The sequence below is a fragment of the Accipiter gentilis genome, chromosome 11 (assembly GCF_929443795.1).
Source record: "Accipiter gentilis chromosome 11, bAccGen1.1, whole genome shotgun sequence".
NCBI lineage: Eukaryota > Metazoa > Chordata > Aves > Accipitriformes > Accipitridae > Astur > Astur gentilis.
The window spans coordinates 16,354,974-16,377,978 of record NC_064890.1 but is presented as its reverse complement, the minus strand read 5'-3'; the positions used below and the strand labels follow the sequence as shown (position 1 = coordinate 16,377,978).

General features: G+C 38.9%; 1 protein-coding gene across 6 annotated transcripts in view; it reads right to left on the bottom strand.

Moving 5' to 3' along the window:
* Positions 1-21,873, bottom strand: part of ERGIC2 (ERGIC and golgi 2) — a 296,444-nt gene extending 274,571 nt beyond the window's left edge. The window contains exons 1-13 of one of the 6 annotated variants that reach the window (XR_007507698.1): positions 21,694-21,873; positions 19,168-19,313; positions 16,164-16,272; positions 14,079-14,125; positions 12,813-12,883; positions 11,245-11,285; positions 10,432-10,533; positions 8,841-8,936; positions 7,054-7,109; positions 5,971-6,069; positions 4,673-4,770; positions 886-1,048; positions 719-810 (exon numbers count right to left, since the gene is read on the bottom strand). Coding sequence is in view for 5 of the 6 variants with exons in the window: in XM_049814302.1 (XP_049670259.1) it covers positions 794-810; positions 886-1,048; positions 4,673-4,770; positions 5,971-6,069; positions 7,054-7,109; positions 8,841-8,936; positions 10,432-10,533; positions 11,245-11,285; positions 12,813-12,883; positions 14,079-14,125; positions 16,164-16,272; positions 19,168-19,273 (1,005 nt within the window). In the remaining variant the exon portion in view is untranslated. Of the gene's footprint in view, positions 1-642; positions 811-885; positions 1,049-4,672; positions 4,771-5,970; positions 6,070-7,053; positions 7,110-8,840; positions 8,937-10,431; positions 10,534-11,244; positions 11,286-12,812; positions 12,884-14,078; positions 14,126-16,163; positions 16,273-19,167; positions 19,314-20,273; positions 20,365-21,326; positions 21,444-21,693 lie in introns of those variants that run through there. The other 5 variants (XM_049814302.1, XM_049814303.1, XM_049814299.1 and 2 more) reach the window with 5 other exon arrangements.
* Positions 21,874-23,005: the final 1,132 nt, after the last annotated feature.

The window sequence follows — 23,005 nt, the reverse complement described above, 5'->3', positions numbered from 1 at the left end:
TAAATTGTCACAAGTAGTAAAACTGTAGTATTTACAGAAGTATTACAACAAAACTCTACATGATACTTAAACAGGACACAGTGCAGTAAACCAGTATGTAAAACACTGAGAAATTAACATAAAAAAGGAAACACCAAGGGTGGGGGGAATTCTAACATTCTGAAATGCCTCAATAAAAGCAAAACCAAAGCTATCCAAGCAAATGTAATTCCCTCTGCCTGACTTTCATGGGTGAAAATACATTCTGTGGGACAGAAATATCTACTTTGAAAGAGAGCTCTTAGTTTGAAGTCTCTTTACTATACTCTCTTCAAGTGAAAGCCAAGAAAAGATATAACTTGTAATCAAGTCGGGTTAAACCACAACATCAAGATAAATAAGTGGATTGTGTCTTTTCAACTTAGTTTATTTTCTTTGAGGGAGCAAATCTTGCAGTACATTAACAAGCTACACAAGGAAAATCTTCCCAATTACTTCAGATGGTAATTTTTCTCAACTTTTGGCACTGATTTAGCACTGTATCCCAACTATAGGAAATACACAGTATATCAGAAGTCAGCATGTGTATGTGTATGTATGTGTCTGTGTATATATCTCTCTCTCTATATCTATATATACATATCTATCTCTTTGCTCTTCCAGAAGTAAATAAACTATGCTGTAGTTTCCAAAAAGGAAACAACAGTCCCTCAGAACAGCAGAAATGGCATACTGGGACACCAAAAATGAGTAGCTTCCATTGCACGTTTCCGTGCACACAAACGGGCACTTCATCTTAAAACCTGCTAGAGGTTCAGGACTCCCCTGTAACTTAACCATAATATAATCACCACAACCAAAAAAAATTTCTGGTAGAACTTGAAGAGGAAAAGCACTGATAGTTACCTGTAGTTGAAAAAATTCCCCCAATAATGCCACAAAGCCTCACTAAGAACTGCCAAAAAGGCATGTGTTCTTCTGTCACTGTCACCATAAGTGAACTGATATCATATTTCATGAATATTCCTGACACTCCATGGCTGCCAGCTGCATGGTTAATTATTCTTTCCTGAAAGAAGAGAGAGAAACACAAGTTAGTCACAGGGAAAACAATCTTAATAGATGTGATGACAAAGAGCTACTTGGTCAGATTTAGCAATCAACAGAAGACCAGGGAACATCAAGATAACTTTGGCCAGTACCTTCTAAAAGTCAAACATCATTAAATAACAATTTACTTTCCTGGTCACTGGTCTTCTGTACTGCATATCAATGTTCACTATCAGGCTCTGGCACTATACTCTCAAGATTTGCTTACATGGTCCTTTAAACAAGGGTGTTTATAACTAGGTTGCTTTTGGTACCTATAAGGATAAGTGCCACCATCTTGGTCTAGCCCATGAACTCAAGTGAGTGCACTGGTATAATACAGTGCCCCAACTCTTCCTGCTTTATGCGTTACTACTAATTACTTAAATCAGGATGAGACCTTCAGGAGACATTTAAGTTGTTGAACAGCCTTAGCTATGGCAGTTTTCCCATACTGCATCTGCATCTAAGACTCATTAAGCTGCATCCTCCTTCTTCCTTGGAGCATATCTCTAGATTCACATGCCACAGAGGATTTGATTCCTGGTTCTTAAAAGTATCAGGGAAGACCCTAAACTAGAGTATACCATAATGGAAATTCAGAATCTTAAATTAAATTAGATCAATGCCATTTTTTTTTGCCTCGTGCATACTTGCACATATGCCATAATCCATTACTTTGATGGGGAAAAAAAATAAAAAGGAAAAAGATCAAAACTTCTGGGGTCTGGAAACTGAATACCAGTATCAAGCCTCTTTTCAAAATTTTTGTCAGTCAGGTCATTTCAGATAACAGTCACATGGCAAGAAATATACCTCAATAAAAATAATAACTAAGTCACCATGACTACTCTAAACAGATCAGATGCCTTAGTCCTAATCCAAGAACTTCTACAGTTTCTTCTCAAATTCTTAAATCAAAAGACCCCAAAGACAAGAGTGAGGCTGCTATAAATCTCTACTTTTTAAAAAAAGGTTTCAGGAGAAAAAGCCTCACCACAGTCTTAAGTTCCTTTCAAAAGTTTGCTATCATTTTGTTGTTAGTGAAAGGTGTTGATAAATGCACTGCCAGGTAAGTCTGGCTGAAAATACACAAGGGCAGCAGAAAAGAACATAACTGACTGAAGACAAACTCAGTCTATCTAGGCTAATAAGAGTACAGAAGACAGACAAGTAAGACTGAACAGAAAAGTAATATATCACAGTTCCATTTCACCTGTAGATTTAACAGTCTGTGCTCAAAAAATATGCAGAATACAGTACAAAATAAAAAGCTGAATACCACTTTGGAAAATACAGACTAGGCAACTTCTACAATCAGCTAACGTTGACATAAACCATATTGCTTCCTTTGCTACCAAACTGAAGTAAAAAGGATGCCAAAATAATGTATCAGTTATGATACCAAGTTATGGAAACTTTGCAATGGTTAAAAAAAATAAACAAACTCCCCAACGCAGTACGAAATGCTTTCTATATTTCAAGAGCATGACAACATTCCGCATTAGAGGATGGATGATCAGGCATACTAAGAACGAACAGAAGACTGAAGGTATTTAAACAGAACCTTGCCATTGGCAAGGGACAAAACATTATTTTTTTGTATGTTTTTCCTCTATTGTTTCCCTAAGCCTTATTGGTCTATTGAGGTCAAATGGTGAAAAAAGAATATGAAGTTAAACAGAACACCCAAAACTCCACCCTCAAAATATACATAATTCTTTTTCCGCAAACCATTTTGGTCTGCTTTTAGCTTCTAGTGCTGCAGAAGATTTAACTCTTGGTTGCTAAAACCTGCTGCAAATAACTAACCCTGCATCAGATATCTCAGATCAGCAAAGCCTTGCCAGAATTAAATCTTTTTTAACATAGATAAACACAATACCTCAAACATCAACAATAGTGGAGATGATTCTGCCCACACCTTTCAAACTCTCCTTCCCAGTCTGTTCACCACTGTCAATTAAATCTCACTGTATTCAAGTTTTAGCCATGGCTAGCTGACCACCTTTTTCCAGGTCTGCATACGTGCCTACTATTATAAAATAAATGCACTAAGTTGTTCAACGTTAACTGTTCTTAATAGCCTTTCCCAGCTCATCTGCTGGGGTATTTGGTTTCCAAATATAAACACGAACAAGCTTTACAGGCAACAGGGCTACCTACTGAGACAGTGAGAACAAGCCTCCACTATTCACAAGCTTTTCTCCTAAGCAACCTGTGATCACGTTGCAACTTTCATGAAAAATACAGCCCCACAAAAAAAAAAAAAAACAATTAAAAAATCAAAGAGCTAACTAAGACTGCACAGTTAACTGACAGAAACTATCTTTATAGCAGGAGAGAAAAATTTAATACAAGATGAAAAATAAGCAATAAGGAGTAATATAAGCAGTCAACTGATATCCAGAAGTTTAAGGAGTGCCTTAGTTGTTGCAGAGATTGTGCAGAGAAAACATGAAGCAGATTGCTACACCAGCAGGAGATGGGCGTACGTTGCATTATGAAATTCCTCTTCATTCCTCTCTTTACTCCAACTTTCATGAGTTTTAGAGCGAAACTTTCCCTTCAGTGGTCTGCATGTCCCAAGTTGAACCCCAAGACATCACCTCTATCCTACTTCCCCATGCTACGTATTTTTCAGAAGCAGCATGGAATTCTGAGAAAATAAATATTTTTCTCCCTTGGAGAACACCACAAACTGTATTACAGTGAACTGCCATTCTAATCTCTGAATCTCCTTTCAACCCAAGGCTTCCTCCTTACCTCTCACTTTACCTGTAATTTTTAAATTAAACTTTTCGCAAAGATTTCTTTTTACTTTGGCTTTTGAATAAAAGACCAAAACAGAGTTCAGTATCTGGAAATGAGACACGTAACTGGTACACATAAGGCCTTTTTCTTATTTACAGCAGTCATTAAAATTAATACCTTATGATTTGCCCATGTACTATGCTGCAATAACTACTTTCTTTATGGATTCAGAATTAAAAGCCTCTCCAAGCCCAGAAGTGGAAGCTCTCTAGTCTGGAAAGTAATCAAAGTTGGTGGTTCAACAAAGGTTAAACAAGACAGCTGAAAGACAGAGATGCTTTCTGTGTGATCAGTTTTTCACACAAACTTCCATTACTTCCATTTCTTACACTCCACAAACAAGCTAATAACATTCAAGTGAGCTGTGCTTTTTGGTTTGCTTCCTACATGGATAAAAAGCTAATGGTGGATTAAATATTTGTAAAACTACACACAAGATTACACACCAAAAACTTACAGGATTTCTCCACCACCACCACTAGTAGCATCCAGTGAAGTGGAAATGACTGGGTATCTATCATTAATTCTAATATCAGACTCCAGATCTACAGATGCAAAACACTAATGCAAGATGTTAGTATGTATCACCAAGCATATATATTTTACCATCAGTATTACATTATTCACAGATAAATCTAGTGCACTGGAACATTCTACAAAGAGTCTCTTCATGCTAGAGGAGTTTTCAAAACCACAGTACGACTAAGTCTTCGTTTCCACATTTGAGCTTTTGTTAACAACAATCACTGTTAGATTTTTCCCTGGATGTTTTTCTCTTACTTCTACTTACCCTTTCTGTCACTGAAAATTGATGAGTTTCTGCTGAAATTTTATGTGTATGGAGTTTGGTTGGCACAACTGTGATAAAATACTGGAACATCTGGTTGTCTAGAAGAAAATAAATCTCACTGTTGAACTAAGTACACAGTCAAACCATTTAAGACCTTCACAAATAAATCAAATAATATTTTAAATAGTTAATCAGCTAAGCCATTTACACTAGGGACATTCTTCATGGAGTCCCAGCACTGTCAAGACTACTTCAGCACCATCTGCATAAACAAAGTTAGTTTCCATGGGCAGGGCCTATATCACATTTGTACTCAGAGAAATTTACATTTTACCCATGTAACGAAAAGATTCATTAAGGTCACGCCACTCAAAGCTTCAAATGAAATGCATAGATCGTGTTTTCCACGACACTAGAAGTCAGTCACATTTTGCATGATATATACACTCGACAGTGGTTTGACTAGATTTTAGCCACTGAATTGTCTATACAATGCTGGAAGCCCTCTAAACTGGTTACAGTTTTTCTCTTGATCAGACAGACTTCTAGAGAATTCTTCTAAAGCAATCAGCATGCTTATGCATTTATGATTGTTCTGTCTTCGTGCAATTCCTTAAGAGAACAAACACCGATAGACTGAAGCAATTTGTTTCAACTACACAAAACTATTCTGGCTGGAACAGCTAACTGACTGACTGACTTTGACACAACAGCAGCTTTAGAAGGTTCTGGGGATCACTCCCATGGGGAATGCAAGCCAGAGGATGAGGCACAGGCAGTTCTGTAAAGCAGGTTACTATACTCCTTTACTTATACATGAGGAAACAAAGCGATACACAAACCTTTCCTGTAGTAGCCTCACAAAATACACTGCAGAAGTGACAAACCAAATACAGGAATAGAATCCAAGACTCCAGATGCTATTTTTTTTAAAACCAAATCAGACTTATTTTTCCCAGTTACAACAACAATCAGATCTATGAATCTCCACTGTAGCATACTGCTGCAAAATTCTTTGCCATATGTTCAGACATACTGTAACTTCAACATAACACAAATCTGGAAGAAACTACAAATCAACTTCAGCAAAACAGCAAAATACAGTGATAACCAATATTAAAAAGAAATCATCCATTTAAGATGCCATGTAGGTACCTGAACAGTGCATTGCTTGCTACCACATTTAGTGGGACATGCTGTTTGTAAATCACAACGTTCATGAAACATGATAATATTTTAAATGTAATTATTGGAAAAATATAGAAAACAAGATGCTTTTTTAAACACACAACACTTACGATCTGATGCTATTTTTTCTGTTCCATCCAAAGGATTAATAATTCCTGGAATAAGCTCTCCAAATGACAAATGATCTATTCTGTGAGAGAAGTTATAGGCTGAAAGACAATACAAAGGAATGAAACAACATTTTTACACTATGAGATTCTGTACTCTTCTCAGAGAAAAAGATGCACCCATTTCTCACACTGGAAAATGCATTAGTTAGAATATCTCAAACTCTCACGTGCATTTCATTGGTTTTGTGCCTGTGACTATATCAATACATCTACGTACATGTTTCAAACAAAAATCAAATCCAAAATATTTAACAAAGAAATTCAATTTCTCTAGAAAAGAAATTCTAAACCAAATTATAACTCTATCTGAATTAACCCTGGAGCTGAAGAGTTAAAATTTCATGACAGGAAATTTCTAGCTGGCCAAATACTGAAGTTATCCTACAGTTCAGGTTCTGTATGTAATGGTATTAAAAAGACTAAAATTTCATAAATTAAATGTACAGAGAAAGCATAAGGCAACTACAAGTTACTACATTGCCTGGTTTTGCAAAGGTATTTAAGCTCTATAATATTATACACTTGTGTTGACATAAATTCATGGGCAGACATTTGGAGGTTTAACCAATACCAAGTTCATTTTTCACAGTAAGTCTACCCTTGCCTCACATTAAGTACAGTAGCAACACATTCAGTATCTAGACTCATAACCTAAAAATGAAGTTTCTAAGGACAAAGGTCAGAAATTTTTAACCTCATAAAAACAGATTTTGCAGGAAATATGTAGTTTGGACTGAAATATAGTAATTTTGTATGGTATCTTGTGTTACACCAAAATACATCCCAGATTGCTGTGTTATCATTACTGTAGAAGCCACCTAAAGATAATACTAATAGTGTTAAATGTATGAAAGTAAATCACTACTGAGTCATAACATTGCAAAGAATATTCTTCACTTTCTTCTACAATGCAATTGCCCAGCTAGAATGTCTTTACAACAGCAACCTATGTTAACATATGAATTAGGAGACTGTCTGAACAAAATGATGTTCATTCGCGCGGAGATGATATAAAGAACTTACACTCATGGCTTACAAGGGCTGCCAAGTGTGCATGGCCTCGAGGGTGTGGAATTGCCCTAAAGAAAGCAAGATATGTTTCATGAAAAATTTGTTTAATGAATCCACACAAAAGACACAGTTTTCCTAAGCAGAACTATGTAGAAAAATTACCTCTCCTCCTCTATTGCAATAAATACTTTACATATATAAAAAAATATGTGCATATATATAACATATATATGTTTAAATATATGTTTTACAAACTTTTTATATATATATATAAAAGTCATGTGTATATTAAAATAAATACATTTTTATTACTGCCGAGTACAGACAGCCTGAATTACAAGGTACAGCAACGTAAGTCTCATGAAAACCCTCTTACACAAAATTAGTGTCTTGCATTTTTAGAAATGTCAAAAACACATCAAGTCACTAGGCTACTAGAAGAGCCACCAAGGCCTACCACATGAAAAGCTGCAGGACTGCTCAAGTGACTAACAAAAACTTTACTGTACTTGTTCTATGACTGAGCAAGTTAACTATGCTCTGTATTTACTCCCTGACTAAGCAACTTCAGGTCTGGACATTTGTTTGTAGACCTCCAAAGAAAATACAAAGCAGAGGCTGGTAGCAGTGTGAAGAGGGAGAAAAAAGTGCAACTCTATCTGGAAAGCAAAACAGTCTCTCAGCCACACTTCATTCCTACCAGTCCAGCCAATAATGCAGGAAACTTTCCCTACTTAGCTTAAGTTAAATCATTACCAAATGCATGTAAGTTCTGGACAAATAGAAGGTGGAGAAAGACAATGAGATCAGTCAAGATAGGACTACAATAAATAACCCAGCAATAAAGTACAAAGGCAGCCAGTAAAAAAAGCCATAAAAAAAACCACCTACAAGCAGAGAAAGCACAACTTCACAGAATTACAAACGTGATGATGAGCTAAAGGAAGCAAAGGAAAGCAAAATTATTCAGGGGTGCAAAACTAGAGACAGGAAGAGAGAAGCGATAGCAGTACAGATGAAAGGCTGAAATGATCAGCTCTGAAACAGGCTTAAGTTGTTGGACATCTACGGGCAAATCAGAGAGGTGGTATAAGACCAGACAGATGTGGCATTTGGAGAAATATCCACACAAAGACAGCAGCTGGAATTACTTATGGATAAATTAGAGAGTACAGATTGCATGCCAAGATCTCTGGTGACAAACGTGGCAGGAAGATAAGTGAGGACAGCAGAGCTGGAGAGCACAGAGAGAAGTTAACACAAGTTTGTATGCAGTGTATATAAGCTAATACCATTGCCGAAGCGTGTCAGACAGTCTCTGCAAATCAAGATGAACTGGCATCTAGCTCCCTAACTATGGTTCTATAACGACATTATCTCGGCATTGAAATGGCACATATCTACACTTCATCCATGTTAGTGAACTGTACTAATACAAAGGAGAAGTTTGGACACGCCCAAAGAATGGAGGCAAGTACAAGCAGTCCATTCCACATCATACACTTACAGAGGACTTATTTTCAAGAGTTTTCATCCTGTAAGACACTGGAATTCATAACCACTACACTGCATACAACAATGCAATGCACTGCATTGTTTTAGTAACTCACGAAGAAATTTGTTTTTAACTGTGTAAGAAAAGATACCACATGGAACTTAATACCAAGCATGTACAGGGGAAGGTTAGTAAAAGTCATTAACTCAAAAGTATAAAAGCATACACACATATATACATGCATGTACTGTACATAATGCAGAAATCAATTTTTTTTTATTTTCAGGAATTGAACAGAACATACTTGCCCACAGTTATGTGAAAATTCCCTGCCACTTTATTGACATAGAGATGACCATGAATTCTGCATGCATCTGGAGACTGTAATGAATTATCTTCCCTGTTTAAACAAAAACAACATAAAGAATACTTAAGAATATTCACTGTCTAACAGAAATAACAGCAGTACAGTTAGATTTCTTTTTCCTAGCATAAAGATACAGCATTATCATCTACCTCTCCTTATTGTATTCTTCTGGAATTATAGCAGGCATCGTGGAAGGAAAAGAAACTAATAAAGATCAGTCTGATAAAACCAATAAGCTTTCGTTCGTACCTGTATTCAGTACAAAACTAACTTACAATACCTGAACACGTGAACAGAAAACATAAGACCGTAAGTATATCTTGCTGCCCTGGCATATTTTTTTTTCAATTACTTCTACCAAAAGTGGTTTGTTGGAAAATTTTTAATGCTACAACGAACAGAACAAAATATATTAGTCACAGTAACAACAATGTAGCAAGAACAGCTTTCAACATTTATTTTTTATGAAACCTTCCTCTTCCCACACCTGTTGGGATGTCCACAACTTGGAACATATTTCCAAAACTGCTCCTTAGAGAGATAAAAAAAATAAATACAATTTTTTAAACACATCTCAAGCATAACTACCATCCCAAATACTGCACTAACAAGTATCACAGAGGCACAGAAGGACTTAAGGAATTTGAAGACATCGACTAAATGAGAAAAAAAGATTTTTCTGAGCCCTCTTCAGTCTTGCCTTAGGAAAAAAAGATGCACTTATTCCTCAAACAAGCAGATTACAACATGGAAAGTGCATACAGCAGTTTTGGTGTCTGTTTATGGCTTGTGTGGGGTATTTTTGTTTGTTTGTTTGTTCTTAAAGAGAAAGGAATTTCAGCTTTTATGTAGAAAGTGTTTTCAACTTGGGGGGGGACAGTGGGGAGGAAATATCACATAACATCTAGATTCAGGCAGACCAAGCCTTTTATGCATTAGTCTCCCAGCATTTTGTGGGTAGTTGGAATAAAGCATAAACAGCAAGTTTTCTCCACACAATTTTAACAGTGCTATCTTCAACCAAGGCATTTACTAACAAAACACGTTTTTATTCAAAGGTTGATTCTTTTAAAATCATAAAGTATTAAGTCACAGTTAATAGCAGGACTTTTAAAAAAAGTTGCTGGACAGAAAAATATTCTTTCATTTAAAAAAAGACTTCTTGTTTAGCATTGCTTTGGCATTATTAATTCACATTAAGAAGGAAGCATCAGATAAAATGGACTAAAAAGGTATGTGTGTATATTTATGTGTGTGTCTGTATTACATACACATACATACGTATAAATACACACATAAAACCTGGAAACCTTCTCCAGTTTGGAAACCCCAGAGGTTTTCATAAAATAACAGCTCTCCAAAGCAAGCATGAAGCATTCTCTTTTAAAATGCAATAAAAAGCAGTAAGGTCTTCTTTTCTTACAACCTTATCTTCTGGGGGAAAAAAAAAATCATAATCACAATAAAACGTGAAGTCTAATTAAATAGGGTGGGGGGAATGACGACACAACATCCCAATTTTTCTTACCGAGGTGGCAGTGCTGTAGAAGCACTTTTGAAAGCACTTTTGAATATCACATCTTGAAGAGAGTGTTCTTCCTGTAACCTACTCTGAATTAGCTGCAGCATCCTAAAGATTACACAGACAAGTGTGAAAGCATGCAACAGTAAAACAAAAAGTAACTTCACAATTAATTATCAGCTTCAGTTCTAAATTATACATTGAGAAGTTAGAAAGGTTCGTGTCAGTATTAAACTTTGAGAATGATATTTCATACAGAGCTTAAAACTTTGGTGTTCATAGCAGTGTATAACCAAAATACTGAAACCAGCCAGAATCCCAAATAAGCTTCAGATTCTATTATCAGACTATCAGTATAGCAATCACATGTAACCAAGCTATTCAAGTTTAAATGATAACAGCGTGTCGTTACACAAAAGACTCCAACTCCTTTGGCTTTGAAAGAACATGCCACTTTGTTACTATGGCTCAGCTTTGACCTTTAGATACCAAGCTATCTGTGTTATGCATCTGAACCCATAATTAAAACTTGTGCTACCAAGCATTTTTTTTGAAATATATTTGGGTGAGGCCATACATCTCTGCTTGCAACTGCAGGACCCAATTCCACAAGTAAGTCCAAAGCCACTTTTTTTTCCATAACAGAGATCTCAAATCATGAGAAAAGCAAAGTAAATTAGTATCTTTTCACAGGTTTGCACTCTTAAAAGCAGGAGCTGTTAGACCCAAGATGTAGTTCTGTCATCTGACTCTGGTGTACCTCAAAGTCACTTCCAGTACAAATAATACAAACCATAGGCATGCATCTCAGTGCTTTACCTTTGCCATTCTTTCTGTTGTGGGCTGAGATCAAATACTACCTGAAACAAAAATAACACAACTAATAAAACATGCAGGAAGCACTGAAGTCCCATTCATGAAACCCTGAAAAGAACTGGGGTGTGGGAAGGGGTGGGGAGTTATAATCAACTTCACACTTGGTACCACATACTGGAGTTTATGAAAGGACTTTGCACTTTAAATAACACATTTAGTGTTCAAGTATGGAAATTTCTGTCCCTTCCCCCCAAGAATTATTCTCTTGTTTGCGTTCATAACTTCAGCATCTTTTCCTAAAGCCCTCATAACTCGAGTCAGCAGTCTCTGCTCTTCTAGCCTTTGACTAACATGGGCAAGACTGACATGCATGGTTTTGATGCAAACAGCAATGAAACAAGAAAAGGAGCAATCTTTGAAAGACAACGGTCCAGGTGCAGATTGTTTATTTCTAGGGTCATCACGCATTAAGTGCTTCTTTAAGACAATCTACCAGACCTGCTGTACTCCAATCCGCACAAGAATATCACCACTAACATCTGCGCACCAAATTCAAATCTATGTAGTGTTAACACTGATGTAGTCCAGACAGTAAATTCAATTGCAATTAAGGCTTAAACCTACCCAGAGCTATGGCCAAAAGAGTTAAGTACAGGAAGTTTCCTCTTTTTAAGATTATAATCACTGGGGCAACTGCTAGCATGCAGCAGCTACAGCAGCGCAGAGATGACTGTCCAGACAAAAAGAGGAAATGTTCCAAGGAGAACAAACAAAAACAAGCTCCTTCCACTTCCCAAGCACGTCCCTCCATTCAGCCATCTCCTCCTGCTCACACACACGAGTAGGAATTTGGACAAAACTCTTATAATTTGGAATATGGTTCAGTTATTAGAGAATGCAATAATTACAGCAGGAAGTTACATTCTCTAATAGGTTTTCTGTAAATGATAAATTACTTAGCACAGAATAATCACTTCAAAGCTTATTGTATTATGCAAGCAAAACCACTTGAAGAATATAGGCTCACACAGTTCCAGAGCCTTCAGTTCACAATACAGAAATTAAAAGGATACTAACCCAATTTATGATCTTTAATGCCATTCCATATTATAAGGATATCATGGTGACTTTCTATCCCTTTTTAGAATCATAGTATTCTTCTAGTTAAAAAGCAGTTACATCAATTCTATTTTTATGAGAGCTCCGATAGTTTTCCTTCCATATCAAATACTGTTAGCATTTATCCCTAGAATTTGCACATGTAAAAATAACTAGCTGTAGAAATCACTAGCTTGTTAAGCAGCACTGATCTGGGAATCTGCTGTATTCAAATCTGCTGTATTTGCAGAGAGTGAACATGCAGAAGACCCAATGCTAGCCTTTTTCCCTAGCAGATTCCTGCAGTAAGCGCTGCAGACCTCACTCAAGGATCAGACAATACTTGGGGAGGTTCTATGCAGCCCAGTTGTGGGGAAAAAGCCCCCATACAAGCAAGCAAGCCAGCCCAGCTGTGCTCCACACCAAGTAAAGAGCAATTTCCTTTTCAAATAAAGAGGTAAGAATCAACTTACTGGTTCATAGATTAGCCCATCTGCAGAGGCAACCATTGTTTCTGCTAAATCCAGAACATCAGCCCCCACATCTGTTTTAAACAGGGAGAAAAATACTAAGAGTCATATAGATGATCATAAACAAACAAAAAAAGTTCAAGTTGAAATGAAGTTTCACAGTACAGCGGTAAATTTTGAGTGTAAGTTACTGTTCCTTGTTAACAAAGTCCAAACCAAAAGATAAACAAATCTGGCAAGAAACAGATTTTTGGGAGGTAGGGGGAAACCACAGAATCCTACTTTTCAACCTATTATATCAGAGTATCATCAACCAATGCACAGTGACCAGAAACAAACTTTCCAGATTTGCAGTATTTTCTCACTGACATAACACCTTCAGAGATGTTGTATAAATCACAGGATCTGCTATGCATAAATAGTTTTTCCTGTTTCATAAGCACTGAATCCAAACCAAAACTAGTCAAAACAGAGGATAAAGTTTGGGGTTTTTCCCAAAAAAAAAAAAAATTAAAATCAGAATTTTCAAATTTTTTTATGCTAACTGGAAAATAATTGTAAAAGATTAAAATAAATTTTAAGAGTAAGATGGGAGAATTTTTGAATTAGTACTTGTGAGACAAACACAAATTGTGTGCTACTGATGTACCATACAATTAATTCAAGGTTTAGCCTAGCCAAAAAAGTGAGTCTTGAAGATTTACTTGTATTCCTGGTAGTAGGAGTAGTATTCTCCCTCTTTCTCAGTCCAGGACAACCAAAACTAGTCCATACAAATAACGGTTCATTACTTAAATGACATCAAAACAATAGTAAGCATTGCCTTTAAATGGGCAGGCATCCATATGTTCATCAGGAGGATGAAATTACCTGATGGTTCCAGTATTGTTAAACAATAGACCGTGTTAATCTCGACCAAGTTCATAAATAAATAAAAGTTGTGATAAATTCCTGCTGCTGAGTTGCGTCTCTCGATGAGCTCTTAGAATATTCCAGCTAGAGAGAGACTGGAACAACAGATCCTTTTTTTGCCGACAGACAAAGCAAAGTTCTGGAAGACGCAAATGAGGTGGCATAAATACTTTTCTTCACATCTCCTACCAATACTTTCAGTGAGTTATATGCCATCAAGATCACTACATACCATCAAGATCAGAAGAAATCTCACTCCTTTAATATTTTGAACAATATCCAACTATATTGCAAGCAAATGCATACTCTGAAGAGCCTTTGAAAGTGTTTTAAAACTTTCACTGATGGAATACTTACATTGACACCTCATGGCAACTGTAATATCAATATTGATTCTTAATTTACTGGAAAGAAAAAAAAGGCAAAACTAGTAAGTAACATTGTGTACAAGTATCAAGAGATATATTACTAAAATTCTCAAATTACTTGCAGAAACACAGTCAAATAACAAAATTTACACCAGTAAATATAAACTTAAGCTGTTTATAATTTGGCTGAACCAAGACGGACTTTTAGTTACTAAAGTACTGATGACCACTCATAACTTAAGAGACAAAAGCATCAGATTTCCCTGTTGAATTTTACAATGAAAATCCTAATGGATTTTTTTGGAAATATTACTGGCCCAAGAGTTTGTCAGACTCCTATTAAGAATATACAGTTTTCAATATTTTACACATATATTTTTTTTGCCACACAACTGCAACAGTGCAATAAATTTCACAGAATGCAGTGGATCAGGACAATGTGGGAGTTACAAAATCTAAAACTGAGTAAATATTTGAGCACCTTCCTCCTGTTTTCTCTTGTATTTCCAATTGTATTTCCAATCCTAATCAGAATTCCTCAGGACAGTAACATTCAGGATCAGGCTGAGAAGTTGCTAAAACCAGTTCCCAGAAAATGCTGCCATGCCATAAGGATTGCTGGTTTTCCTAGCAATGCTTCTGGAAAAAGCTCTTTTCTCAAAAATGCTCCCATACTACAATAGCAAAATGCCTTGTATGTCAAGACCTTTATCCTGAATGTTTCCATAAAGTAGGGGTGGTAGAACATAGTTCCACTCATCAGGAGAAAAAACAAACAAACAAAAAAACCCCAAAAAACAACACCCCAAAAAACTCCATCACACTAGAAGTCTGACTGTGTGGCATTCCCCAATATTCTGGGTATTTCCTACTGGTTAGTGTTAGTTTCACATAAATCATTTAAACTATAATGACTAAATCCCTTCGCTATAATCGTACAGTCCTACCACTTCCAGGGAGCTTCTACTGGGAACTTAGATGACGACATAAACAAATCATGTAAGCAAGGGTTTCAACATTGGCTTAACCTGGGATCAGACATGGTCAGTAGACAGGAGAAAAACAGTTAAAGTGATACCAATCTCCATTGGTTTCAATTGTCACAGAAGTGCAAGCTGAGTTATTAACCCACAATCAAACTGGAAAATCTGCAGCAGGACTTCTCCCAAGTCGCATAATAGTCTCTTAACCACTAGACAATCCTTCCCGTGTGATAGCTTCACTAGGGAAATAGCCTACTTTAGCAAAGACCTAAATGTGAAACTCCCGTCTGTCTGAATGGATTTACTCTAACTTGAGGTTTTGATGCATCTCCATTAAATTTCTCATATTTTTTATTTTTTCATTACAGAAACCTTTGGTATTTCTGACGTACAAGACATCCAATTAATATACATAGCTTTAGCTTGTTACCACAGCAACGAGTCAAACAGCTTTTAAAGTTATTTCAGTTCCAGACGCATGATATTTAAAGGTGTTCAGTGCACAAAGTCTCCATTAACTTGGCATGGACTCATGGGTGCCTGACCACGTCAGGAAGAAAGGCAAATGCAGTCTCCAGACAAGCAGACAAAACCAACAGCAAATATATCTTCAGCCAATCTTGAAGGCCGTAACTGGAGACAAGATCAGTAGCAATCTCTAGATAATGTAGTCAAAGTTATGAGTGCTTAAAGGTTCAGCTCCAGCAGCACAAAGTATAATGGCAATATCCTACTGTATAAACTAGAAGTATGCATCATGCAAATGTGGTGGGTTTACATAGCCAATATGGAGTTACATATTACAATGTCCTCTGAATTGTTAGCAAATAATTCCTGAGGGTACTCCGCCAACAAACCTACACTATATTGACTTCTTCACTGCAGAAATCTCAATTTCTCTTCTTCATAGATTCCAGGGGGAAAAAAAAACCAACAAATGAATCAACAGAAGAAAAATCAAGTCCCTTTAGTATTTCATTTTTAATTTCAATCATAAATTGCTCGCAAGTCACATGAACGTTTTAAATCTATTCTGTCCTGAAATGCAGAAAACTTAAATTTTAAAAGGAATTATAATAAATAAGTATTACCTAGTAAAATCCTTGTCTACTTCATATTCATATTTCATCCATGTGTCCCGATATACCATGAACTCCATTACAGTCAGGAAAGCTATCGTTGTAAATGCTATCAGAGAAACTGAGTGGTCAAAAGAAAATTAAAAAAAAGTAGTTTAGATTGTGAGAAATATTATTCAGATACATAAGCAGAACAAAATTCTAACATTCCAGAATCTCAGCATTACCAGTACAACACTAGTATCTTTGATTTATAAATCCATAACCTGCTCTTAGAAAATTTTTTTCATTTCTACAATATTTGCTTTTACATAGGAGGGGGAAAGAACAAGTCCTACCTTTGCATCAAGAAAGAACTTTTTACATTTAAGTACAGTCAAATACAAGAATGATGAGGAGATTCTGAAATCCCTATGTGGAAGATTTAAGAACAGACTAGATCCAGCTCTGCATATAAAACAAAATGCCCACAAATCACTGTCAGGGATGGTCTAGGCAAACTCAATCCTAAACTCAGGCATGAAAGAAGGAGAATGTGCACCTTGAAGTCCCTTCAAGTCTCCACTTGTCTACAACCTAAGTTATGTAACAAAGTTTTTTATATCTAGTTTTAGAGCTAATAAGCTAGAAGACAAGAGAAATAATATGCATTATATGCACTGTCCAGTTAGAAAAAGGTGCCCTGATTATATTACTTGTGTATATCTGCACAGTCAGGACACCCACCCCAGTATTTCAAACACTTCTCCCTCTGGTGATAACCAACATGTACCTAGCTATCCATTCTACCAACAGCTAAATAAGTGAAGAACTGATTTGAAATTATTTTTAGGAAGAAAACTAATTGGCATACTTTAAGGGTATATGTGTCTCACTTATCTCCAAAGAACCCTATTCATCACACTTGCAAAGTTGTACAATGCAAAGGGAAGATTATCCTGCTGCACATAGTCAGAAACAGATGCAGAAAAGTATCTGCTACGCCCCTTTTATTAAATCAGGATTTTTGTCAAGTGGAAAAAACTTCAGTTATGGAGCACAGTAGTGATTTGGACAGCTTATTGACAGTGTATGTTTTCCATCTGCATTCTGTAGAGTATTTCTATGGAGTCTGTGAAGGGCAACTTGAGAAAAAACAAGCCCGTTGTTGATAGGCTTCAACTCACTACACAGTGGTCTAGAGCCCAGAGGTGGCAGCAGGGATATAAAGGCACTGTCCTACAGGATCAGAAAAGAAACCACTGACTGCTGCATTGATCAGTGACATTTCAAGTTCTAGCTTTCAGCTGAAGCTACGTAAGGATCATATATATATATATGAAAACCTTCATGTCAATGCATACTGTGAAAGTGGATGCACCAGTCAGTTAATTATTCTATCAATTTCCTTTTGGAGCTCAGCAGGCGAGACTCATCCCAGCTATGCAATAGGAAAGCTGGAACCATACTGTCTATCCAAACACAGGGAAACAATTAGAGCCATAGCTGCTTTCTGGGTATTTCTGAGCAAAGGTATTTGTGGATCTGAACAGGAAAATAAAGTCTTGTAGAATTTCCAAAGACAGATCATCTTTTACAAAGGTTCTCCCAGCCCCAGAGCTACAGTCCCAGTCTGTTTGAAAGACCGGTACTTCTTTTGCAATGGGTTTTAAGGCACTGAAAGTCTGAGAATAGAGTCTTTCACACCAGGAAGTAAGCCTGGCACTGGAATCCTCAATGAAATGGGAATACTACATTAAAATTTTATAACGGCGTAGAGTAACACAATCCTATATTGTAATTTATAAGGTTACTGGGATAAACCAAAGAACGCTAAAGTAACTTCTGGTGTTGAGAAACCTTACGGCACCCTTCCCCAAAGCAAAGTTCTCACGAAGGATGGTGCTATACTACAAAAAAGGTATTTTTAAGCATTTATTGTTTTTTTCTAAGAATTACAACATAAAAACAACTTGCTTTCTCAGGAACCGGGACTAACATTAACAAAGTTATTTAATCACCTCTCACAGATTATTCTATATAAAATAATCCTTTAATTATTAACATTGCAATTCAGGAAACATAGCAAAGTAATACAGATCCTTGTGATATTTACTTCCACACAAGTGGTGTAATGACTTAAAAGGCTTATCTGCAAGATTGCAATTGCTTCTTGTATTTTTTATTCAACTGAGTTCCAGACATAATCACACATGAGAGAGATTTTTGTCCTCCATTTCAAAGTAATTGCTAGCAGTTTCCTATTTATCTGAAAACAATTCCAATAGTCCAGTAGATTAAGTCACTATTTCCAGATCAGGCTAACTCTAACCCAACCCAACTTACAGGCACAATTTTCTGTTCAGATACATATACAAAAGGTACTTCTTACAACTACAGCTTTTTGAGAGAAGCTCAAGGAGCTCAAGAACACTACAAGCACATATGCCCTGGAGTAAAGTGTTTAGTTCTTCAAAGGGCTTTCCTTACTCTTAAAATCAAATACAGCTTCAAGACAAAAAGCTTTAGAAAGCTGCTCTTCATCCTGATGCTTAACTTAGCCAGCTCTTAGACACCTCTGGAGAATGATTTTCCACTTTTATGAAAGCATAGAGCTGAATCCAACCTGCATTTCAGCTCATGCTGACACTATCTTGCCCAGAAACCTGACACAGAGAAAACAGCTTAGTGAGACAACAAATGGAAGTTTTACTACAGCTTTGGCACAGTGCACTTCCAGTTGTAATTGGTTAGAAGTTTTCACAGTGAACCTTTACATTGGTTTGAGTCTCACCAGTTTTACACAAAAACATCCCCTGAGATGAGAGATGAATGCATCTATTTGGATAAGATACTAGGTCTTTACTTGAAGGAGATGAGCTCTGTCAGTCCACAAAAGAAGTCACAAAACCAATTTTGGCTACTTTCAAATGAACACAGATGCCTGTCTTCCTCCTGTTGCAGGTTCTATTCCCAGAGCATGCTAGACTGAGCCAACAGCCAACATGAATCATGTCAGCATCTCAGGAAGGCCTACCTGTGCCTCCGCTTGCTGAAGTCTCCACATAGCTTTCAGGGACCTTTGGAAAGGCATCCAATTCTTTCATCAAATTCAGGGTCTTCTTCCGATTCAGTCGCCTCATCTTCAGCACACTCCTCCACCTCCTCGTTCATATATTCCCTCTGATTTGAGAATAAATTGTTGTGATTAAAATACACAAGCAATATTGCTTAAATCAACTGGCTCTAATTATAAAGCAATAACAAGGCAATTAAAATCTAAGAAATACGTTTGCAAGAACCACGTGCTAGGCAAATGGATGTTCACCCTTGCTTCGAGAAAAGTGTTAAAATTGGTCTGGACACCGCTGGTTACATTCCAGCCACATCCAGCACGTTCACCATTTAATTACTATGACTAATTTCTTTCTCAATTATATTCTTATTAGTATTGGATATATTGAATTTTAAATTAAAAAAATCAAATGCAGTCCTGAAATAAGCTTGCTAAACAGACCTGACAATGCATGGAAGTCACTGACTTAGCAGGGAATATCTAATAGGCTGCATAAAATCAGGAGGATGTCAAACTGCTCTGGGCTCCTATGTTCAGACAATGGGGGCACATATTACAGGCTAAAGGAAAAAAAAAAAGTGCATTTCACATTTTTACAGCTGTAGAATTTTATGTTCATAATAAAATTAGCATTTTTTTCCTCTATAAAAATGCCCCCCAAAGCAAATTAAGCATCAAATCCTAGTTCCATCCTTCAGAATCCTTTTTGTCCATGACATGATCTCTGCTCTGCCTGGAGTCATTTAATAGACTATGCAGCAGGATGCTGAGAGAAACAGCCTGCCTAGGAAATACCGCCTTAAACTGTTTTGAAATCATGCAAATACACTCACAACCTGGTCCTGCCAATACGCTGCATGTTTTAACAAGTTGGCACTGCTGTTCTCCTTCTGAGGAAACGCTGTACTTTGCCCAGAATTTCTGAAGCTATGAAAAACATCATGCATTTACTGTATTAGAGAATACGTCATATTATCATCCCCTATTTAAAGACAACAAGGCTGACTACACTGCCAACACGCGAGACGGTCCTCATCATTGTCTTGTAGAAAAATCCGTTAACTCACCTCCCCTGTTTCAAGAGCACATCAAGTCTCCAGCGTGTCCTAGTGAAGTTACTGAAGAGCTATTCCCTGCCCTGCCCCTCCCTGGTGCTGAGCAGCCTTCACACTGTGCAATAACAAAGCAATAGGCTTTACTAGAAATGGAAGTTCACACGTGAAGAATCACAATCTATGCCTGCAATTTCCTCACTACACAAATGCGCTTCAGACCTTAGTGAGAAGATACAGCCTCTGCACTTGGTGGGAGCATCAGTCAAGTCAGCCTGCAGAGACCAACAAAATGATACTTGTATGCCTTGCAGAGGATTCAAAGAAACCACAGTTAAAGCAGACAGAGAAGATGGGTGCTGGAACAGAATTTTGGTTATACAGCATAAAAAAAAAAAAAAAAAAAAAGAATCAGGGAAGCAAGGTCCTGTCCTTACTACACTACATAATTATGTTTTAAAGAATTATGTCCTCCACTCAGAGTAGCTTAAGGAAACATTGGAAAATTTCAGAGCACAGATATGGCAAACCAGCTGCTCGGACACAATGACTGGAGCCATAACATTTGTTAGCTGAGGGGAAACACCAACAGAAACGCCTGATATCCTACACAGACAGCACCAAAGTCAATTTAGCACCGTTCCATTTTCCCCACGTCTTCTCTGTTACCACATGCGTAGGAGCACACCGTAAAGAGGTACAAGATAAACCAAGATAATTTGAGAGCACTTTACTAAGAAACTTTCTGAATCATCCTGCATCAGTGAGCATGCAGATTTTTGTAATCTAGCTAGAATGATCCAATTCGTTCATTCGTTTCCTTAATCCCACCTATACAGACCCACTTTCTGTTACGAACTGAGACAGACCTTCCCACCTCGACACACCTACCACAGAAACACAAAGTATAAAATTGGAATCCATTGCTATTAAAGTAACATATCATAAATCCAAGAGCCAATTACGTTAAAAAAATATTATTACAAGCTAAAGAAAAAGGAAAACGCACAGCGCAAAGACCACTCGAGACCATAGCACCCGCTCGGAGCGACCGCAACCCGGACCCACCTGAGGGGCTCGGGCACTTTTCGCTTACTCGGACAAGGTGGAAGCCAAGCCGTTACCGGCGCCGGTGCGCGCCTGAACCTCCACTCCCACACCCGCGGAGCGGCCCCACGACTGAATCCCCTCCCGAGGGCCTCGCACCCGGCGCCGGCCGGCCGGCCGACCGACCCCCGCCCGGCTGCCCACGCCAAGGGAGGCCCCGGGAGGCGGCCGTCAGCTCGGAGCCCACACGCCCGCGCGGGCCGCGGGCGCTCCCGGGCGCCGCGCCGAGGCGGGCGCAGGCCCGCAGCCAGGCACCGGGCAGCCGCGGGACGGGCCGGGCCGGGCCGGGCCAGGCCGCGCCGGCCGCCTCGCTCCCGCCCTCCCCTACCTCTTGCTTGTCTCGCCGCTACCCAGCGCCGCGGGCGAGGCCGGAGAAGGGAGGGGAGCCGCGACGCCCTGCTCGGCACCCGCCTCGCTAACCATGGCAGCGCCCGTGGCCCGGGGCGGGCTCGCTCCGCCACCGACGCCCGGCGGCGGCGGGAGGCACAGGCCGACGGGAGCAGCGGCGGCGGCGGCGGCGCCCCGCCTGCGCGCATGCTCGCCGCCCCACGGGCATGCGCCGCCCGCCGCCGCGGCCCCGGGCAGCGGCGCAGCGGCCTCGGGGAGGATCAGGTCAGCGACCCTGGCGAGCCGGGAGGGAGAACACGTAGATCTGGAAACCGTGGAAGTCGTGCCGCGCCCGTACGGCTTGGAGGGAGCGGCGGCTGCCGTGACGCACCCTCGCTGCCAGCCCCGGCTGGAGAGCAGAGCCGGGAGCAGCCGCGGGGCCGAGCCCTCCGACCCGTGGTAAGTTAGGTAGCCCGGGTGAAATTACGGGCGGCAGCTCCGCGGAGCTTCGTCCGCTGCGGGGTGCCTTGGGCTCTCGGGAACCGCAGGTGCCGGCAGCGCTGGGCTCCAAAGCCACCCGCGCGGGAGTAGCCAAACGGAAGGAACGAACTGGTCCGAGGAAGGGGAGATAGGTGTCAACAAGAATTTGTGAAGCTGCGAGTTACCGAGCGATCGCTTAAAGCGATGTGTATCAGGTGCCTTCAAAAGCAAACTGGAAAAGCACCGTAACCTGGCTGGCAGTGGCAAAACCATGGATAGTGGACACCATGGATATAATAAAAGCAGGCAGCGTTTGAAAAGAGGCAGTGTCACCTCTTTGGTTAACTATGAGGGGAAAGGCTTTAAGGCAGTGGGCTATTTTTAGATAGATAGAAAGATAGATTTGGGGAAGAACAGAACAGATTTTAAGCTCTCAAGCCAGTCTTGAGACCTGAAATGAAGAAAGTAAGAGGTCTCATTTAAGCCCCAAATCTCCGTTCTTTTCCCTGTGTTGGTGGAGCTCATAAAAAGGCACTGCCTCTCACCACAAACCTCACCCCTTAGTAACAGCAGTGTTAGTTTATCGCCAGGTTCTTTCCTTACAATTGCAGCAATTCATTCTCCTCTATGCCAGTGCCCCCTGTAGTCTTTACAGCTGTGCCGCTACCAAAAACAGACTTACAAAGTCAATTATCATGGGGTGACATTATGCTACTGCCACCGTGCCCACAAGTTCATGAGTAGCTGAGCCAACCTAGGCATCTTCCTACAGCCAAAAGGGGAGCTCTCCAATATCTTTTGGGAAGTACTAACGTCTTGGGTGACATCAACAT